General features: G+C 42.3%; 1 protein-coding gene across 2 annotated transcripts in view; it reads left to right on the forward strand.

Moving 5' to 3' along the window:
- NUP93 (nucleoporin 93) overlaps positions 1-20,086 on the forward strand; it is a 103,687-nt gene that overhangs the window by 58,023 nt on the left and 25,578 nt on the right. For both annotated transcript variants that reach the window (XM_018062018.1, XM_018062019.1), the window contains 2 exons: positions 8,238-8,300; positions 13,439-13,567. In XM_018062018.1, coding sequence (XP_017917507.1) covers positions 8,238-8,300; positions 13,439-13,567 — 192 coding nt within the window. The remainder of the gene's footprint in view (positions 1-8,237; positions 8,301-13,438; positions 13,568-20,086) is intronic.

Genomic DNA, 20,086 nt, shown 5'->3' on the forward strand with positions numbered 1-20,086 from the left:
TTACCTTTGGGTGAGGAGAGGGTTCTTCAGCTGATTTTTGAAGCTGGGCATACTTTGGCACACAGTTTATTCTACTCACAAAGCTAGATTGAAAAGTTTTCTCTTTAGAATCCTCCCTGTTCTTGGGAACTGCCTGTTCTTGTTAGAGCTACTTCAAAGGGTAGCTCTAACAGGTATGCTGCTTTGGGGCCAGGGTCCAGGTTCGAGGGGAAGGCAGAGGGGAGAACCTGCTCAGAGCCTCTGTCCTTACTGTCTCCCATGGGTCCACCTCCGAGTCTGAGAGCACTTGGCTGGCTGGCCTCCCCGCTCCCTCCCTGCCTTGGTTTTCAGTGCTCTTACTTTTCGGTCCCCCCCTTCCCAGGAGTGGAGAGAGAGAGAGGGCGGCCAGCAGAGGCCCAGCGACTGCTGCAGGGCGCATCCTGCGGCATCGCTGAGGTGCGGGCTCTGGCTTGTTTCTGGAAGCAGTGAGATGTGGGTATTGGCGCCAAGCAACTCACATCCTCTCCGCAGGCCTCCTGTGACCAGCAGGGGAGAGCTGCTTACACAACCCTGAGAGGTTATTGCAGGGCACTGCTGCACTTGGGAGGAGGGGGGATTTCTGCTGAAAAACATTTCCCCCCTAGCTGACTAAATGGCCATCATGTTTTATTTTACTCATTCATATTATGCCCTTACTGCTTGCCCCCCACCCCATAGAGTCTCCCAGTACCTGACTTGGTCGCTTTCCTTTCCTGGATGGCCAGAGGTAGATAACGGGGATGGCTTGGGCCCCCTAAAAGGGACAGAACTGGTTTTGAAGCAGGAGCACAAGAGACTTAACATGGCTCTCACTGGAGTGCAGACCTTAACCTTGGCCTTATCCTCCAAGTACAGCGACCGACTGTGCCAGTAGCAGCCCCAGCTTGGAGCCTTGGTGCAGCACCAGAAGCGGCGTCTGTAGTAGTTGCCGCCTACATGTGTGGGCAAGGAAAGTGTGCAGTGCATCCGTGCGCCCCTCACCAGTGCCCCCAGCAATGGCATGTCCCCTTGTCAGAGGTGACTTCCCTTCTGGATCAGAGTGAGTCCTACCTCTCACACGCTTTCTTTACCCGGTGCTGAAAATCTCGGAAGTTGGGTGTTAGTTTTATAATAGTTGTTTCCTCCTCCTCCTCTGCCCTTCCTTCCTCCCCCTTCCTCCCCCTCCTCCCCTTTCCCTTCTCCTTTCCTTCCACCCCCACCTTTCCTTCCTCCCCTTCCTCCTCCATTTTTCCCCTTGCCCATCTTTCCTCCTCCCTCTCCTGAAACAGGAAGGCTGATTCTTGAAGCGGTAGGCCTGAGGTCCTCATTCCTTTTCCTCCCTCAACTCCCCTTCCTGTTCCCTCTCTCTCTTCCTTTCCGCCTCCTCCCTCTTCTTTCTGTTCTCTTGTGCAGCGGAGAGGGTAATAGGGAAGGAGCCACAAAAAGCTGTTAGACAGACTTATATGAGTGGTTCTCTCAGAGGCCTGTGACTCTTCCAGAGGGCACAGGTGAGATGGATTTGTGTCACGGTGATACTGACATGCCTGAAAGAGACCAGGCCAGCCAGTACACTCGCGTCAGAGTGCTGCCATAAGGCCCCAGGTGGGCCCAGGAGGAAGCGTGCTCAGAGCTGTGTATTCTTGGGTTTACAGTCTCTCTGCACATGTTGAGTTCTCTTCAGCCTGTGAGAACTTGTAGACCATCTTGTAAACCAGTTTGAATTATATGGGAGCAAGTGATTTGCTTCGCCTTCATGGACCCAAATCCATCACATAGTTGTGTGACCCTTTGTTTAACCCAGCAGCAGAAACCATGTACGAAATGGGACCCTGCAGCCTAAAGAGTGACAGATGGCCTGGTGCTCACACAGCCCCAAGGTCTGCCACCTGTGGCTGCAGAGCTGCCTGTGGGCCAGTGGGTCTGCTGATCTGGCAAATGGGGGACAAACACCAGAGCCACTCTTGCAGCATCTGCTGCTACCTGCTGAATGAGGGTGACTAGGCTTTTGCATAAATGCACGGTGAGAAATCATACAAGAGCATTAAAAATGTATTACAGTTGACAGTGTCAGATCTTAGCACTGCTTTCTGCAGGGCTAGTTCTTGGAAAAACAAATATATTATATATATATTTGTTTTTAATGTGATCTGAAAATATATATTTAATACAATCTGTGAACAATTTAAAATATTAAATTTTTTGTAGAAAACAAGCAGTGAAACCTACTGTAAATATCTGAGTTGGTGAATAAAGCTTGGATTTGCTCTTTAGTCTGTATTTCTTACAAAAGGAGTTTGGTCTCTCGTGGGCTTTTATATCTTCTTGTTTTAATGCATTAAATATTGATATACTAAAATAACCAACCATGCTATAAAACCAAATGAAAGTTCCCCAAATTTTGAAAAATGCCCCCCATTTCAAATTTCTCTGTTCGTCTTTTGGAGTTTATCAGTAGTGAATATCTCTTTGCACCTGAAAAATTCCTTGAGGCGTTCTCTGTAGGCACCACAAAGGGAGCTAATGAAAAGCGTGTCCACACCATCTGATAAGCCCAGCAGCAGAGTGCTGGCAGGGTTTCTGCTGCTTGTCTGAAAACAGTATCTTGCTTTGTCTTTCCTCACTTTCTCCTTAAGTAGCAGTTTTGCCTTTGTAAAAATTTTACAAGAGAAGACTTCAGAAAAGATCATTCATTCAGAAATTGGCAAGAAGGTTTGGGAGAGGTTAAGGGAGTGATATTTTATTCAGAATGAGCTGAAGCAAAATAATGGGTACAGCTCGTATTCCTGTCTTGACAGAAAGTGGACACGTTTCCATGTCACTATTCAAAGTTCTAAGGAATACTTGTAGTGCTTATTGAAATTCTTGTTTCATCTTGGAATAGACCCTCTTGATTATTCTGTTTCTTAAGTTTATTTTTTGCCCTGATTATTTTTCTTTCCTTCTTCCTTGCCTTCCTAGCTCTTGCTTGTGTCTTGGCAATGTTTTTTTCCAACCACAGTGACCATTAAGTATGGTCACTGCTTAACTGTGTTAATATTATTTGGATTTGGAATGTTGGTTATTGACTTCCTTTAAATTTGTATGTATTCCATGAGAGAAGAGAGATTTTTTATAGCACTCACCGTGTGTTTTTCTCTGGTGTCAGATACCTTCTGACAGAAAGTCAGGCCTGCTGTGGCTGCCTCACTTGCGATTTTGACAGGGTAGACTGCCAGTTGGTCTGTTGAGGGGAAAGAGACCTAGAGTGGTCTTTCATGTTTTGAGCACCATGTAAACTGTGGCCTTTGTTTTGTGGGGCCAACTTAGACTCATTATTTTCTTTTTTGTTTTTATTTTTTAATGATCAGGAAACCTATGTGTTCTTTACTTCAAACCGTTTACATAACTCTTCGACAAACCACTTACTTGTTGGTGGGAAGCAAAGGACTGTGAAAGAATCGATGCAAGCTCTTTTTTTGCCGTCACACTTCCCTAGCTAAAGGGGATACTAACATTTTTCTTACAGAGACCCTTATTTCTTACAGTTTTACTTTTGGAAAGCAAATAAATGAAGAGTTTGGCCATTTGACAAAAACAAACATCCTTTGCCCACTTGCTTTTTCTATAATCATTTATTTTCTGAAACCCAGAGTCTGCATGGTGATTAAAATAAGGCAGTTTTTCATGCTTGTCTTTTTCAACCTGAGCCATTTAAAAGCCAGTTTGGCCTAGCAGGTCCCTGAAATGTGACTACACTTTTAATAGGAGACTTGGCTTACCCTGTAGCTGCCTTCTAGATTGTTCTCAGCCGGTATATGTTGCAAGGCAGCCCACTTCCTCTGTTAAAGATGGAACACGTGGCTGGAGATACTACTTGTGCACATGTACAGTGTTTATTGTTCCACAGCAATAAAAGCAGTATTTTGAGGCACTATACAGTGGACAGTCTAGAACAGTGATTTCTCCATCTTTTATTTGTCTGTGATCCATAGTAAGAAATACATGTAACACTATGACCCACTTCTACATACAAATAAGAATATATAATTGAAAGTTTCACAAGACAGTATCTATCCATACCTATATCTCTGTTGCATTTTATTTCATTTTTAAAATGCTAGTTAATTTCATGACCCAATTATGAGTTTTGACGCACGTTTTGAAAAACACTATTCTAAAGAAATGCCCCAAACTTGACATTTATTGTTTCATTCCTCACCTGTGTGAGGTCGGGAAGGGGAGGGGTAAATATGCAAGCATAAAATAGCTATTTATCTCATCCTAACTTGCATGATAGAGTGGAAGAAGGTAGAAAAGGGGTCAGAAAATTTGGATTCCAAGTCTGAACTTGACTCCCTACAAACCAGGTTATCTTAATATGGAACCATAATGTTTTAGGGTTGATGGAAGCTCTGGAAACCATCTCAAAAGCCCTTTCAACTTTTAAACCTATATTAAGAACATATTGATACTTTATAGGATTATCCAGTTAAGTACTGTTGAGAGTCAGTTAAGCATTGGGTTAAAAGTGAAGACTAGAACCAAATATGTGCAACACACACTTACGACAGAGTAATAACCATATCCATGTAAGTGTTCGCTCTTACTAATACTGGTATAAGAATTGGTATTCTCTGAGCCTCTAACTTCATCATCTATAAAGGGGAATTGATAATTGATGAAGGAAACAAATCTAAGGATATTTTGCTCCCCTCCTGGACTCCATGCTTTTAGAGATAAAAGGAAATTTTATGTTTATTTTCTAAATTTTAGAAGTTTACTATTCCCTCAGTATTTCAGAAGCAGTTAGTCTTTTGAGAGTTTGAGTCTTTTGAGAGTTTGAGCTGTGTTTGAATTCTTCCCCTGCCTCTTCTTGGTTGGGAACCCTTATCAGTGTTAGTTGAATGCTGAAATCTGTTACCTGTAAAATGTGATTGGGAGGGGAGGGAGGAGAATGGATGTCTATTCTTTCATATTGTTAAAAGATTAGCAATAATGTCTTTGAATTGCTTGGAGCAGTGTCTGGCCCTTAATTGCTTCCTGAATAGAAGCTATTATATGTTACAGAAAGCTTGAAACCAAAACCCATTCAAGGAGCCAGTTAGAAAAGTGTCTGTTTCCAGGACTTTGGCAGAGAGGAGCATATATAGATGGGAAGTCGGGTAGTTAGTTATCTTTCTTAGCAGGCCTGCAGATGTTTATGGAATGTTCTTTATTGAGGGGGTCAGCAGTAGAAGGGTTGGAGACTATGAGCAATTAAAAAAGCACTTGTTGACAAAAAAAGGGGAAATTAATGATGAGGATCTCTGAAGGTTCCAGTTACACAGCTGGCATCTCCAGGTAGGAATTGAGCTGTTGGGCCTTCTCTTTGACCAGGAATCTCCAGTGTGGCAGGGAGCCCTGCCCCTGGGGAGAAGGTGTCTCGTAGAAACACTGTTCACGCCCCAGCTCACCTCTGTAGAAAAGTCATTTTCTGATAAGCTTTAGAAATGTATCTCTTAAAGGTGCCTCACGGGAGCAGAAAACATGCATATGGAAAAGGGAGGTGGAAGAGGAGGCCTGTGGAAACTCAGACTGAGGCAGGTGTTTTCCTTAAGACATATGTTCTTTACAAGAATCTAACTGCCACTAGATGGCGCGCAGACCCCAGCACTATTCTGACTGGGTAATACGTTTAAGATTCTTTTCAAAAGATAGGTCACTGACACATTGTTTTAAAAAATAAAATATATTAAAATATTTTAACATTTCATTTTAGTAGTGAATAAAGGATGAAAAATTAAAATTCAAAATCCATGTATTTTGTAGACTTGGCCCAACAACCTCTATTGTTGAGGTTCATCATGGCTCATGGCCTTTGTTCATATGTAGGTGATATCTGTAATTTGATTCTTATGCACAAATGCTTCATTTAGTCTATTTAGTGAGATTTTTGGAAGGTAGGGTTATAAGAAGAGAGTAATCTGCACTCCCTCCAACAATGCCTTTTTTCCTTCTTTTTTGTTTCTTAATCACTACTTGAAATTTCATTTCTTAGAAACTTTGAAATTGTTTCTTACAGAATATTATGTTGCTCTTATTTATTTTATTTTTTTCATTATGTTTCTTTTAAACAAATGTCTGATTAATGCTTTGCATTTGTGTTTGAATTGTGTATATGTGGGTTATAGACAGACATGGATGCAGCTGAAAGAAAGAGATGGCTGGTCACTGGGAAGAGCAGAGAAGCCGAGAGAGGAGGTGGGGCAGTTGGCATAGCCCCTCCCACCCCAACCAAAAAGAGAAAAATGAAACCAGGCCTGTCAGGCAGTGGTTATCGCCACCACCCTGACCATTAGCGGCATGAAACAGCGCAACAAAGCACAAACTATGCCTGCCCTTTGTTCAGGAACAGCAGTCGAAGATAATAGTTCTGTAGCTTTGTTTATAAACTGTGACACTAAAGCCTTTGGCTGTTGCCATTGAAGACCGGCTCAGGAAAAGGGAACCATGATGAAGATTTGTTTACTTGATATAATTATTCGCTGTGAAGGGTATGAACAAGGTCCATTAAAATCCTTCCCATCATTTCACGTCTGGCTCCCTTGCAATGGTCAGAAACAGGCATGTGATGACAAGCTGCCCTCTCCTGAATGGATCCCATGGGGGGCTAGGTTTACGTGCTCTGGCTTATTGAGGCCGTTATATTAGTAGGCAGGTGGCCAATGCGTCCTCTCCACCCCACCACCTCCCCCAAATGTCAGTGTAGGTGTTTGGAGCAGCCTGAGTGCTGCCTCGGGACTGCCTGCCCTGGAGAAGCCAACAAGAGAACTGCTCCCAGAGCTGCTGGCCGTTGTCCATCCCAGTGCTCACAGGGTTGGGATGTGACGACAGATGTGGAGAATCGGACAAAGATCAGTCATATTTTATTTAAATATATGTCTCCAGTCTTACCTAGCCCCCACCCCTGTTTTGTTTTTTTTTTGTCTTGTTTTAAGAATCATAGCCTTATATCTGGGACTGTTTCAACAAAATATACTGAAACATTACAATTGTTGAAATACAAATAAGTGATCAATAAATCAATTAATCATGACAGTAAGTTTTCAAGAAAACTATCAGATAATGTTTTAAAATTTAGCATGAAACTTTTAGCTTAATTCTGTTTTGTATTATAGTTCCCCAAAGAGTTCCCAAAATAAGAAAAGTAAAAGCATGATTGATTCTGGAAAAAAAAAAAAAAAAGAAACATGATTTTGAACACATATAAATACACCCACAGTGTTCTTGATGCGCAGGTACCTTGAATTCCATAGTACAGGCGGATCTAATGTATAGGATGATGCCAGTTCTTTCATCACAACTAAAACTTTGATCTCCAATGGTTAGTTAAGGGACTGTCTTCCTTGTTTTCCTTGGCCCCCACATCCCAGCCGTGAGCTTCCCTCCTCTGTGAAGGGCCAGGCACTAGCCAAGAGATAGGCATGGAAGCCCACTCTGCAGCTGTCCCTTCTCCTCCCCAGCATCTCAGGTTGAGCAACGAAGACGTAGCAGCAAAGAAGTCACCCTGGGCGTCTCGCTGTAATGTCACCAGCAGATCTGGATCTAAGCAGTCCTAATGCTGGAGCTACATGTTTTGAGCCTTGGGCCAAGCACTTGATTACATTATCTCCTTTAATTTTCATTTTGCATCTGAGTAAACTACAGCTTAGAGAATCTGGGTGACTTGTCTAAAATCAAGTCACCCATGCAAGTAGTAAATCGGGGGAGCACAATGTAAAACTAGGTCTGTTGTGTTACTGTGAAGTTGTATTTTACAAACATTTCACCCTGTGCATGTAAAACCAGCCTTGTGGGTCAGTTCCCCTTCCCCCTACCTGTGTTAAATAAATGGTATATGTCATCTGGCCTGAAATAGGGGGCACACGTAGCATAACCCCAGAAGAAGTGTGTAAATAAATGGTTTTGCAGGTATCCCAGCCAGTGACAAACAAGTGAAAAACACCCAAACAGAAGGATGGCTGATGGCTTCCTCAATATTAGGAAGAAATTGTAGACCAGAACAGTTACAGGCACTGTGACCGGCTGCATATCCAAAACTGCAGTATAGTATTTTCAAGTTGAGGGCATTTGTTGAGGGTGAAGGTAAGCAGGGCAACAGATGTCCCTATGGTTGTTTTTTTTTTCTTCTTCTTCTTCTTCCTGCAGTGTGCTTTTGATTCTTTAAAGGTTACTTTTGTTAATTTTGACCTAAGTTGTATCATTTCTCTGCTCCTTCCCAGGGCTTCCTAAAGAATGAAAAGGACAATGCCCTGCTGTCTGCCATCGAAGAGTCCCGGAAGAGGGTAAGAAATGCATAGATGCATGCTGTTGTGAGAGCAGCTTGCGTGCTGGGGTGTGCAGGTTCTAGAAGCTGGATTCTCTGTCCCAGGCCCAGCTCTCCTGGTAGTTCACCAGGGGGAGTTTTACAGTAACCATTTTTGAGGAAAATGCTATGCTTGCAACTCTGGTGTATACAGTGACTGCATCGGAAACACTGGGCTGGGCAGTTAACCATTAAGTTAATCTTGAATGGGAGCACAAGACAGTTCTTGGGTCTCACTGTTATAGTATAAATGGCATTTTGGTTTCTACTGAACCAGCAATTCAGAAGAGCAGTTATGATCCTTGATAATTTTCCCTAATTTATTTTCCTTTTGTCATAAAATTTGACTTTCTACAGCACGTTTTAAATTAGCAATTTCTCCAAGCTCTTTTGAACAAACAAAAACGTCTTGATGTTCTAGAGGATAGTACGTAAGTCAGCCAGAACAGCCATGACATGGGCAGCAATATTTTGCAACAAGCATTCCCACAAGATCCTCAAAGATCATTTACTTTACTAACGTGGGTTATCCTCAGTTGTTTGACGAGGATGAAAAGATCAAAACCTTTCCAAGACCTTCCATTATGGAGTAAGAGATTTTCAGGCCCCTCGGTCTTTTGGGGAAGAAGGAAGAAGAAGCGTAGTGATTATGTGGAGTTGGTTCTAAAGATGCAACTTTTCCCAAGAAGGAGGCTGGGGGTTTCACGTTAGTCTGAAAGCAGTCGCTATATCTGCAAGGACGAGTAGGGGTGAAGGGACCTCTGTTCTGCTGTTTACTTATGTAGCCCATAGATCATGTGAAATTTGTGTATTATTTATATGGTTCAAAAAATAAGAGAGTAAAAAAAAAAATTGCTGCTTGGTATGCTTTCTTAAATACTCCATACAGGTGGAAGTGTCTCATTAGGGCTAATGTGAGTGAGACAGGGCAGCACGGGGGCTTTCCAGCTCTAATTGATAAGAATATGTTTCAGAGACATTATTTGAATGACTGGTATGTTTAATTATCAGAGTAAAATTCCCTAAAATTTAATTAATTATATTGTTGGCAATAGTACTTATTCCTAGAAATAGAGAGATTCACTTGATCCAGAATTGAAAAAAAAAAATTTTAAGGTTTTTTTCCTTTTTGTTCACACTTGGAATGAGTTACTCACCAACATTGATTTCTCCTGCTGTACAGGACCAATGAAATTAAATTAGGATTGTCGAATGCCACCAAGCCTTATTAATCCTTTTACCCTGCGGAATGTGTTTCTGAAATTGGCAGTCTCTGAACGTTGTGCCATACTGAGACTAAATGTGCAGCCAGCCAAAACATTTAAGTGACATACCACAGTGCAAAATGCGTGCATATGTGTTTGTGAGGGAGGTGTTCCGGTGTTGGGAGCCGGCCCTGAGGGGGGACCTTTCACCTGTCTGGACACCTGGAGGCTGCCACTGAGCAAGAATCGTTTTCAAACAAAAGGTGAGCAGCTTCCTGGCATTTTGGTGGTAATTTCACGTTTGAATAACTTGCCAATGTCCTGCTGAAATGCCAAGAAAACAAGCTACAAAACCACAAATGTGTCCTATCTTTTCCCATTTGGTGCATCCCAGCAAAAACAGAACAACATTATCAGAACATATGTGGAGTTTCTAAAAGCCAGCAACAGCTCAATAATAAGCGGGTGTGAAGTCAAAGCATATTGCCCTCTTCCCTTTATGAAAATGGGGTTCGAGTGCTCCCCACCTGTTCTTAATTCAGTTGCCCAGTTCTTTCTGTGCCTGCCTTTCTTAACCGTGTTTGAAGAGATCTATTTCCCCACATAACTTGAAAGATTCAAATCTAGTTTATAACAGTTTCTCCCTGCTTTGTCATTTTCTGTGGTTTGTCTTTCCTTTTAATTTGTAGACCTCTGCATACCCTTCCAGGTTATCCCTCTTCTCTTCCCTTGGGTTTCTTTCCTTCTTGTCTCTCACCTCGCTTCAGACCCTCCCTGTCCTCCTTCCTGTTAGTTCTTGGCTCTGTTGATTCTCTCTGATTAGCTCTCCTAGTTGACATTCTTCTTTGCACCTAATCCAGTGGTTCAGATGTGAGTCTACAGGGAATAGGCTAGAAGAGGGCAGATGGGCTGCTGATCATCCCTGATTAGCCCACAAATTGGATGTTCCATTATCTCTAATGTAATTAAGATAAGCTGGGGGTGGCATGGTCAAGAGAAGAGAATTTTAATGTTGGGCCATTTATTTTTATTTGAAGCTCCTTATCACACTAATAATGAATGGAATGACAGTGCTGTTTGTTCAGGTTGTGGGGCTGTTTCTAAATGAGTAGCCTGGCGTACCTCTCAGAGATACTCTGAGGACTGGAGCCCAGAAAGCTGCCAATTTTCAGAGTACTTCCTGTGTTCCTGAAGCAGTTCTTGGCACACAGGTGGGCAGCTTGATTAACAGGGGATGGTTGATTCCCACTGTTATGGCTCTGACCCTTACATGATGCCGGAAGTCTGCCCGTGCCGTCCTCATCAACAGTGTCTCTGAGACGGATTGTGTTCTCTTCAGTTGCCTTTACTGCTTTGCCATTCTTCACCAGCCGGAGGACTTACCCTTAAAAAAAACTCAGGTGATGCCCTGGTGTCTTGGGTCAGTGCCACAGCTCAGTCAGTGCTTCGCTTGCGTCACTGCCTGTTGCAAGCTTGGAAAGCTGTATGGTATGCCAGCTCTCCACCCCTATTCCAGCCCACCCTGGCCTGCCTGCCACATAGCTCTCTGTTTTCCCTTACTCCAGCAGGTGCAAGGTTGAGGAGGTGGTTGACCACTAAACAGGAAGAGGTTTAGAAGAAATGTGGTTCAACACGTGCAGCATTTCTGGGTAGCTTCTGGGTACCCTAGCTCCTTCCCCTCCCCTTTCCCCATTTTTCTGTCCAACATCCTTCTCTCTGTTCAAAAAGCGTAGCTTTCCAAAAAAAAAAAAAGCATAGCTTTCGTGTTTAAGGTCCCTAATGTAGCAAGATAAAATGATTTTTCTCTAGGTATTTTTTTTTCAATCCAGGCTAACTGGAATGGTCTTTTCTGCCTGACTCTCAGAAGAAAACCAAGTGAAAGTCTATTTTTAAAGTTTTTGATTATCATTTCTTCTTCTGTCTTCAGAGTTCCTGTTAGGAATACACTGATAGATGGACCAAATCAAATTTGCAGGATGTGCCATCCCTCTTCCTAATCATTTTTGTGGCTGTCTGCTGTCTTTTCATGTTTTAATAAATACTGATCCATACGCAAACATCACATTTGTAAAAAGAGTATACAGTTTTTCTTAGAGTTTCCCAGAGCTCATATATATGGATATTATCAGTATATAAATTATCTTTGTTGCCAGAAATAAAGCAGGCATTACTAATACTCATGCCTTTGGTGCTGCCTAACTGGATGCCAATCTGATTGTAAATGAAATGGCTTTTTGAAAAGCAGGCTCAAGCTTATGGGAAACCTGGTTGCCAATTAAAGAATCATAGGCTAAGAATGGTTATGATTCAGTATGTCTCTATAAGTTGCTTTAATCTCCCCCTCAGAGGGTTTTGTTTTAGTTTTCAAGAGGCTTTTTTGTCTCTTTTTGAGGGGGCCGGGGGGGGGTGTTTTTGCTGTTTGTTTTTCCCTTCCTTTCTCCCTCCCTCCTTTTCTGTTTTCCTTCTTTTTTTTTCCTGAGTACATTTGCTTTGGCAACGTGCAGTATCACTAGGAAATAGGAGTGAGGTTTGCCAGAGATTTCAGGAGTGACTTGGGGTAGACTGATGCAGATGCTTTAACCTCGGAGCCACCAGGGAAGCCCGAGTAGACTGATAGGAAACTTAATTGTAGACGGCTCTAGGTTTTGCGTGTGTGTGTTTAACTGATTTGCTTCCTCCTGTGAAAATATTACTGTTTCTTTAAAAAAAAAAGAAGACGCTGGGAAAATCTTTTGTTTCTGTCTCATCTTAGAAGCTCATTAAATCTTAAGATACCATTGACTTATAATCCATCATTATTTTATGTACTGCGCAGAAAAAGTACTTTAAAAAACAGTACTTCAGTTTAAACTTTTGACATGCTATCAATCGTAATATGTAGCCTGATTTCAGAGGGTTAAGGTTTTAAGAAGATACTTATCTTAATAAGCACATAAGAAAAAAATTAAGCATTACTATTCATTAGAGGAAATGCAGATCAAAACCAGGAGTTAGCACCTCACGCCCATTAGCATGGCTTCAGTCAAAAACCCAGAGAGTGATATTGGAGAGGATGTAGAGAAATTGGAACTATTGTGCATTGTTGGTAGGAATGAAAAAGTATAGCCTCATTGAAAACATTGTACAGTCGCTCAAAAAATTAAACATAGGATGACCATGTGATCCAGCAGTTTCATTTCTGGACAAGTATTCCAAAGAATTGAAAGCAGGAACTTGAGAGATTTGTACACCCAGTTTCACAAAAGCATGATTCATATTAACCAGAAGTTGAAAGCAACTCATGTGTCCATGGATAGAGGCATGGATGAACAAAATGTGTATGTGTACAGTGGAGTATTATTCAGCCTTAACACGGAAGGAGACTGCATGTGCTACAGCATAGATGAACCTGAGGACGTGATGCTAAGTGAAATAGCCAGACACAAAAGACAAATACTGTATGATTGCACTTCTGTGAGTGCCTAGATGTGTCAGAATCCTAGAGACAGAAGTAGAATGGCGGTTGCCTGTGTCTGGGGAACAGTGGGAATGGAGGTATTGTTTAATGGGTGCAGAATTTCATTTTTGCACAATGAGGAGCATTCTGGAGATACATGGTGGTGATGTTTGCAGAGCCATGTGAATGAACTTAATGCCATTGAACTGCATAGTTAAGTGGTTAAAATGGTAAGCTTTATGGTTAAGTACATTTTACCACAATTAACAAGCTGCTTTTCATGTGTTAGACTTGATGAAATAGGGCATGTTTGCAAACAGCTCTCAGTTCTTTAAGGATAATTTGAAATAGCTTGCCTTTTCTCTGATTATGGAAAGATGGCAGATGTAGAGGGTTTTTAATTTCTGTTGCACGTTAAGGGAAACTGTGTTCTTTGTTTTCTCACTCGGGTCCTCTCTCTCTTCTTCTCTCCCCCAGACCTTTGGTATGGCTGAGGAGTACCATCGAGAGTCAATGCTGGTCGAGTGGGAACAAGTGAAGCAGCGAATTCTCCACACCCTGCTGGCATCAGGAGAAGATGCCCTTGACTTTACTCAAGAAAGCGAGGTGAGTTGAGTCCAGAAAATAAACCATTATTAAAAATGTGAGGTCAGAAAATGCTTATCTGCTTGACCGCTGGCTGGCCTGGAACAGCTGGTCCCTGTCTTCCTCTGGAAGCCCTTTCTTCATCGCCTGTAGACGCCCACATTTGCCTGGATTCCTCCAGCATGGCTGGCTGCTTCTGCTCAACCTCTTGTGCTGAATTGTCCTCAAACTCCTGTCCCAGGGCTCTGTCCTTGACCTGTTCCTGATTCTTCATTAATCACTGCCCTGTTGATCTCTTCTGGGCTCATGTATTAAATACCGTCTATGTACTTGAAGACTCAGATTCACATCACCGCCCTGAATCCTCCCAGACTCATTTGTTCTAGTGGCCATCTTGGCTACTCAGGTGTCTCAGAGCCATCAAGCTTAACATGTTTAAAATTGAGTCATGGTAGCAACTGCCTCCAACTCCCTCCCCGCTTTTCTCACAGAGTTTATCGTCTTTATAAAAGGCAGTTCCAGTTTTTCACTTGCTGAGATCGAACACCTCAGATTCATTTTTATCCTACCCTCCTCTTACCTAGACTCTCAGACATGCTGACAAATCCACTTAGCCCTCCTCTCAGAATATACCCAGAATTCAACCACTTTTTAAAAAACTTTATTTATTTTAATTGGAGGCTGATTACTTTACAATATTGTGGAGGTTTTTGCCATACATTAACATGAATCAGCCACAGGTATACATATGTCCCCCCTCCCATCCCAAATCTCCCTCCCCAACCACTTCTTACCACCTCTGCTGTTAGCATTTGGGGCCAAGTCAACCAGTATCTCTTGTTCAGATTATTGGACTGATCTGCTAACTGGTTTTTCCATTATCTGTTGCTGTGTAATCAATCACTCCAAACCATAGTAGCTGAAAACAAGTGTTTAGCTTAGCTGAGTGTTTCTGGTTTGGGATGTCCTGGCCCTGGTGGTCAGGATACTGGCTAAGGCTACACTCCTCGCAGGGCTCAGCTTGAAGAGGATCCAGGCCCAGGCTCGCTCATGTGCTTCCTGACAAGCCCCAGGCCCTCTCTGGCTCTTGGCTAGGGGCGTGAGCTCCTCGCTGTGTGGGGCTCTTTTATGCTGCTCACAGCATGGTAGTGTGCCTCTCCTGGGGCAAGAGGGAAAGATCCAAGGGAGAGTTCAAGGGCCCTGAGACAGAAACTACAGTCTTTCCGTGACTTAATCTTGAAAGTTATACTCTGTCGTCTCTCTGATCAAAGTAAATTACTAAATTCAGCCTACACTCAAGGAGAGAGGATTAAACAAGAGCTTGGATCCCAGGACGTGGGGATTATTGGGAGCCATCTTAGAGGCTGTCAGCCACACTGGTCTCCCTGCTTCTGCCCTTGTGCAGTCTTCTCAATAGCCAGAGCGATGCTGTTAAACACAGACTAGATCACGTCAGACCTCTTCTCAGGGTCCTCCAGTGACACTCGTCTCGTTTGGAGTGAAAGCCAGAGTCTTCGCCCTGACTTCCCAATCCTTCTCTGACCTGGTCTTGCTGCCTCTCCCAGCTCACGTTATTCTGCTCTCCCCATTGCTCTTGCTGCTTCTGCCTTAGATCATCTGGGCTTCCTGTTGCTTGTGTCTAAAAGGCTCTTCCCCCAAATCATTGCATGCCTGTCCTCCTCACTTCCTTCAAATATTACCCAGTGCCATCTCAGTGAGGCCTTCCAGGACCTTTACATCTGAAATCTGAACCAAGCTCTCCCCATTCAACCCTCCCTATATCCCCTTTTCTTGCTATATTTTTCTTTCTAGCACTTCCTCACTTTAAACCACTTAAAATCACTGTGTGTGTATGATGTCTTTATATTGCTTATTGTCTGTTTCCTCCAGAAGAATTTAAGCTCTAGGAAGGTAAGGATTTTTTTTTTTAAATTTTTTATTTTTTTTAAATTTTAAAATCTTTAATTCTTACATGCGTTCCCAAACATGAACCCCCCTCCCACCTCCCTCCCCACAACATCTCTCTGGGTCATCCCCATGCACCAGCCCCAAGCAAGCTGCACCCTACGTCAGACATGGACTGGCGATTCAATTCTTACATGACAGTATACATGTTAGAATTCCCATTCTCCCAAATCATCCCACCCTCTCACTCTCCCTCTGAGTCCAAAAGTCCGTTATACACATCTGTGTCTTTTTTCCTGTCTTGCATACAGGGTCGTCATTGCCATCTTCCTAAATTCCATATATATGTGTTAGTATACTGTATTGGTGTTTGGTAAGGATTTTTATTTACTGTACTTAGTCATATCACCAGTGCCTAGATGAGTGCCTGGAACATATTCGATACTCCAAAAATATTTGGTGAATAAATCATTTGGCCTTAGCTAACTTTGTGCTAACCAGAGTATTAGGGATGTGTGATTTTAGAGTGGGTATGTTACATAGGGTTTATCTCTTACTTATCCTGGCGATCTTTCCTGAGAGGGATTTTGAGGCTGCATCTTGGGATCAGCAGGAAAGTATGTCTTGCTTGATTAGTGACATCTGCCCTTGGCCAGTGGGAACTGTGACCATACATTCACCACACTAATGATGGGGAGAGAATGACTTTGGGGTTCTAACCCTAGCTTCACCACTGACTAGTTCTGATATGGCATCCAAGTTATTACTTAAATATTCAAGTTATTTAACCCTGCAGACATTTAGTGTCTTCATTAGTAAAATGGAATTATTGGGAAGATTAATGATAATGTAAAGCCCCTCTCCCATAATGACTATCCTTTACTATTGTTTAAAAGTTAAGTAATTTCAGGGCACTTCCGTGGTGGTTCAGTAGCTAAGATTTCACCTTTCAATGAAAGAGGTGCTGGTTCAATCCCTGGTTCCAGAGCTAAGATTCCATGTGTTTCAAGGCCAAAAAAGCCATTAAATAAAAAAAGCAGTACTGTAACAAATTCACTAAAAGACTTCAAAAATGGTCCACATTAAAAAAAAAAATCTCAAAAAGTAGTTTCAGACAATTTGGATGTGCAAGTTAAAATTTATGTCAAGAAATTATTAAAATTTATAAAAATTATAGCATTAGACATTTCAAGTAATATTACCAGTGCTTCCTCCAGAGTTGTTTTGACTAGCTGATGTTCTTTTCTCATAAGAGATTGGACACCTAAGGCTCAGGGAGACTTGTGCTATGCTAGGTGAGACCGGGGACTGTTGACATTTGGACCATCGTTCTATTGAAGTCTGGGTCAAAGGAGGGTAGCTTGGCAGTGTCATGCCTGCATGATAACGTTACACACAGATTTGCTCCTGGTTTAAAACCAAGTTTTTCTATTAAATTAGCCCCCAAATAAATATATGCTCAAGTCATTTATCTTAGGAAATTACTCATTAAGGACCTTAGTCCACATTTCTTAGACTCAGAGACTTCAGAGAAGAGCAGAGTCTTGGGGGGGGGGAAAAGAGCTAATGTAGAAAATCCTTGGGCAGCCTGATGTTTCTCAATTTCTCATAAGTCTAGGCAGAGAAGTAGAACAGCTCATGGTTTTTATAAACTTCATTTTTTAAAACTGTGTTAATAGGTTGTGGTCTGTATTGGGATTTGGAAGTAATTATAAGCTGCTAATGAGATATTCTTTCTTGATTGCTCTTGTCTTAAAAATAGACTAGTCCATTTAGTAGACACTTCTTCCTTGACCTCGAGTCCTCGCTCTTGAAAGGGAGGACTCCCTCTTATTGATACTTCTGCTGTTCTCTATGGTGACACCTAGCAGAGTAGATAGCTTTGCTGAAAAAGCTGGCAAATAATGCAGATGGTTCTCTCTTCAGGTTATCCAGGGAATTGCCATTTCTGGAACCCTCATAGGTTTTATTGTTTGTTGCTGTTTTGAGCTTTTCCCCTGAAGTATGACATACATACAGAAAAAAATGCACACATCCTAAGTATATAGCTCAGTGAGTTACCAAAAATGAAACACACCCAGGTGAAGAGACCACACTGCCATCCCCCGAGCATCCCCGCCCCCTCACCACAACCACCAAGAGAAACACTGTCCTGACTTCTAATGCCATGGATTAATTCTGCCTGTTTTTAAACTCTGTGTAAGTGGAGTCATGCTTTATGCGCCCTTGTGTCTGGCTGCTTTTGCTTAACATTCTGTGTATCTTTACATGTAGCTGAAGGCTGTTCATTCTCATGGCCAGATAGTATGACTGCAGTACTTACCCATTCTGATGTGGATGCACACTGAATAGTTTACAGTTCTTAGCTTTTATAACGAGTGCTAGTGAGAGCATTCTTGTACCTGTCTTCCAGTGAATATATATTTGCACATCCGTTGGGCACACGTGAGAGGGCAGTTGCTGGCACACGGGGTACACGTGTGTTCTGCCTTAGCAGATGCTGCCCAGCAGTTTTCCAAAATGGTGTCTCACGGTCCCTTCCCACCAGCACTGTGAGAATTCTTTGTTCCTTATCTTTGCCATACTTGGTATTTTTTGTCTTTTACAGTTCAACCATTCTGGTGGAGGTGTGGAAGAACCATGTGTTTTTCCCATATAATTTTCTTCCAGAAGATGGAAAGGTAGTATTAGCTCCACTTGGGCAGGCACTTTCTTTACCCTCTCTGTAGGAAACCACAGAGACAGGCTTTGGAATTCAGCAGGTCTGAGTTCCCGGGCCTCTCCTGGGAACCACATTGTTCTCATCCTCACTGTAAAAGGCCTCTTTTAAAGAATGGTTGAAAGGAACATAGAACGCATGTAAGGTACCTGGCCCAGAGCCAGCATAGAGTGCACGCTTAGCACATCCCAGCATGTTTATGGTGGTGGTTGGTATTTGGTAAGCTACCCAGGTGGGACTAGTGGTAAAGAACCCACCTGCCAATGCAGGAGACTAAGAGACGTAGGTTCAGTCCCTGGGTTGGGAAGATCCCCTGGAGAAGGGCATGGCAGCCCACTCCAGTATTCTTGCCTGGAGAATCCCATGGACAGAGGAGCCTGGTGGACCACAGACCATGGAGTTGCAAAGAGTCGGACATGACTGAAGCAACTTAGCACACATCCATGCACACGTTGTTAAGTTTATTTTTATTATTCTAAGATGGATCTGTCCGTTTTTAACTGTCCCTTGATTTATGAAGTGTTTCTGGGAATGAAAAATATCTCATCATGTCAGTTCAGTCGCTCAGTTGTGTCCAACTCTTTGCGACCCCATGAACTGAAGCACGCCAGTCTCCCTGTCCATCACCAACTCCCGGAGTTCACTCAGACTCATGTCCATTGAGTCAGTGATGCCATCCAGCCATCTCATCCTCTGTCTTCCCCTTCTCCTGCCCCCAATAAGTAGAGGAAATAATTAAAGTATGACTTGCCATCTAAACCATTCTTTTCTGGGTACTTTATTTTGAAGAATAAGATTATTGGAATCTAGAGAGTCATTAGCTAGGAAAGAGGCTTCTAGTCATTTGGAGCTGACCTTACATTGAAGGAAAATGTCCAAATTTGGCTAATTTAATATGAAGAGAGACTTGAGGCTTTTTTTATTTTTTTAAACAAAAATGAACTAGGAGATGGTGATTCCTGAAACATTTTTCCCTCAAGCCTTCTGATAACAGAAGAGCAGCAACACATTGTAATATCTGTTCCTGGCAAGTTTTAATAGGGAAAATGATGCTTCAATAGCAAAATTCAATTTGGGAAATTAATTTCCTTAGGATATCATTGAAAAAAAGATACAATTTTTAAAGGAAGTAGGAATTGAAAGATTGTTAATAATGTTCCAAGTTTTGGTCTCAATCAAAATGAGAGGCTTTAAAGCAAGAAAGAGACTCCCAGCTAAGAGCCCCCATGCCCCAGACCTTCCGTCTGGCCTGTGGGGAAGAACACCCCCAGTCTGTGCTGCTTGCATGACAGCAGGGAGCAGCGCTGAGAAGCCTTGATATGCCTCAGCCAACATTAAAACAGTATTTAAAAGTAAGTTTCTATCCAGCCTCAGTGTGTCATGGCTCTGTTGGTGTTAAACATCGTCAGTGGTCAGTGCTTCACTGTATTATGTGGGAAATGACTCGGCTTCTCAAGCAGGAGCCTTGATAAAGAAGCTGTTGTAGCTTAATCATTACAGATAGTGAACGGTGTATGTTGAATGTAGTCTCTAATTTTGATAACTGACTTAATACCATATTTCATCAGCTGCCAGCTACACATCTTTTCTATATTTTAGCATCTCTGAAATCAAGATATGTCTTAAATCAATGGTATAGTTTAACTGTCAGCATTTTTCTTTCTTGGTGGTACATAAACATGATGTCTTAGATGGTTAGATTTGGTGGAATACAGCAAAAATATTGACTGACAAAGTTTGAATTTAAAAACCCCAGACTAGATGATTCCAAGCTGTATTTTATGGCTCCCTGGTAGTTTCCAAAAGGGCTGGTTTTGTTCCACATACTGGAATTTGAATAGAATTTCAAGTATGGAAAGTGCTGCACTGCTCTTTCAAAAAGAAGTTTAAAGAACCAACTCATTTTAATATCAAGC

Source organism: Capra hircus, chromosome 18 (genome assembly GCF_001704415.2).
Source record: "Capra hircus breed San Clemente chromosome 18, ASM170441v1, whole genome shotgun sequence".
In the NCBI taxonomy this organism is placed as follows: domain Eukaryota; kingdom Metazoa; phylum Chordata; class Mammalia; order Artiodactyla; family Bovidae; genus Capra; species Capra hircus.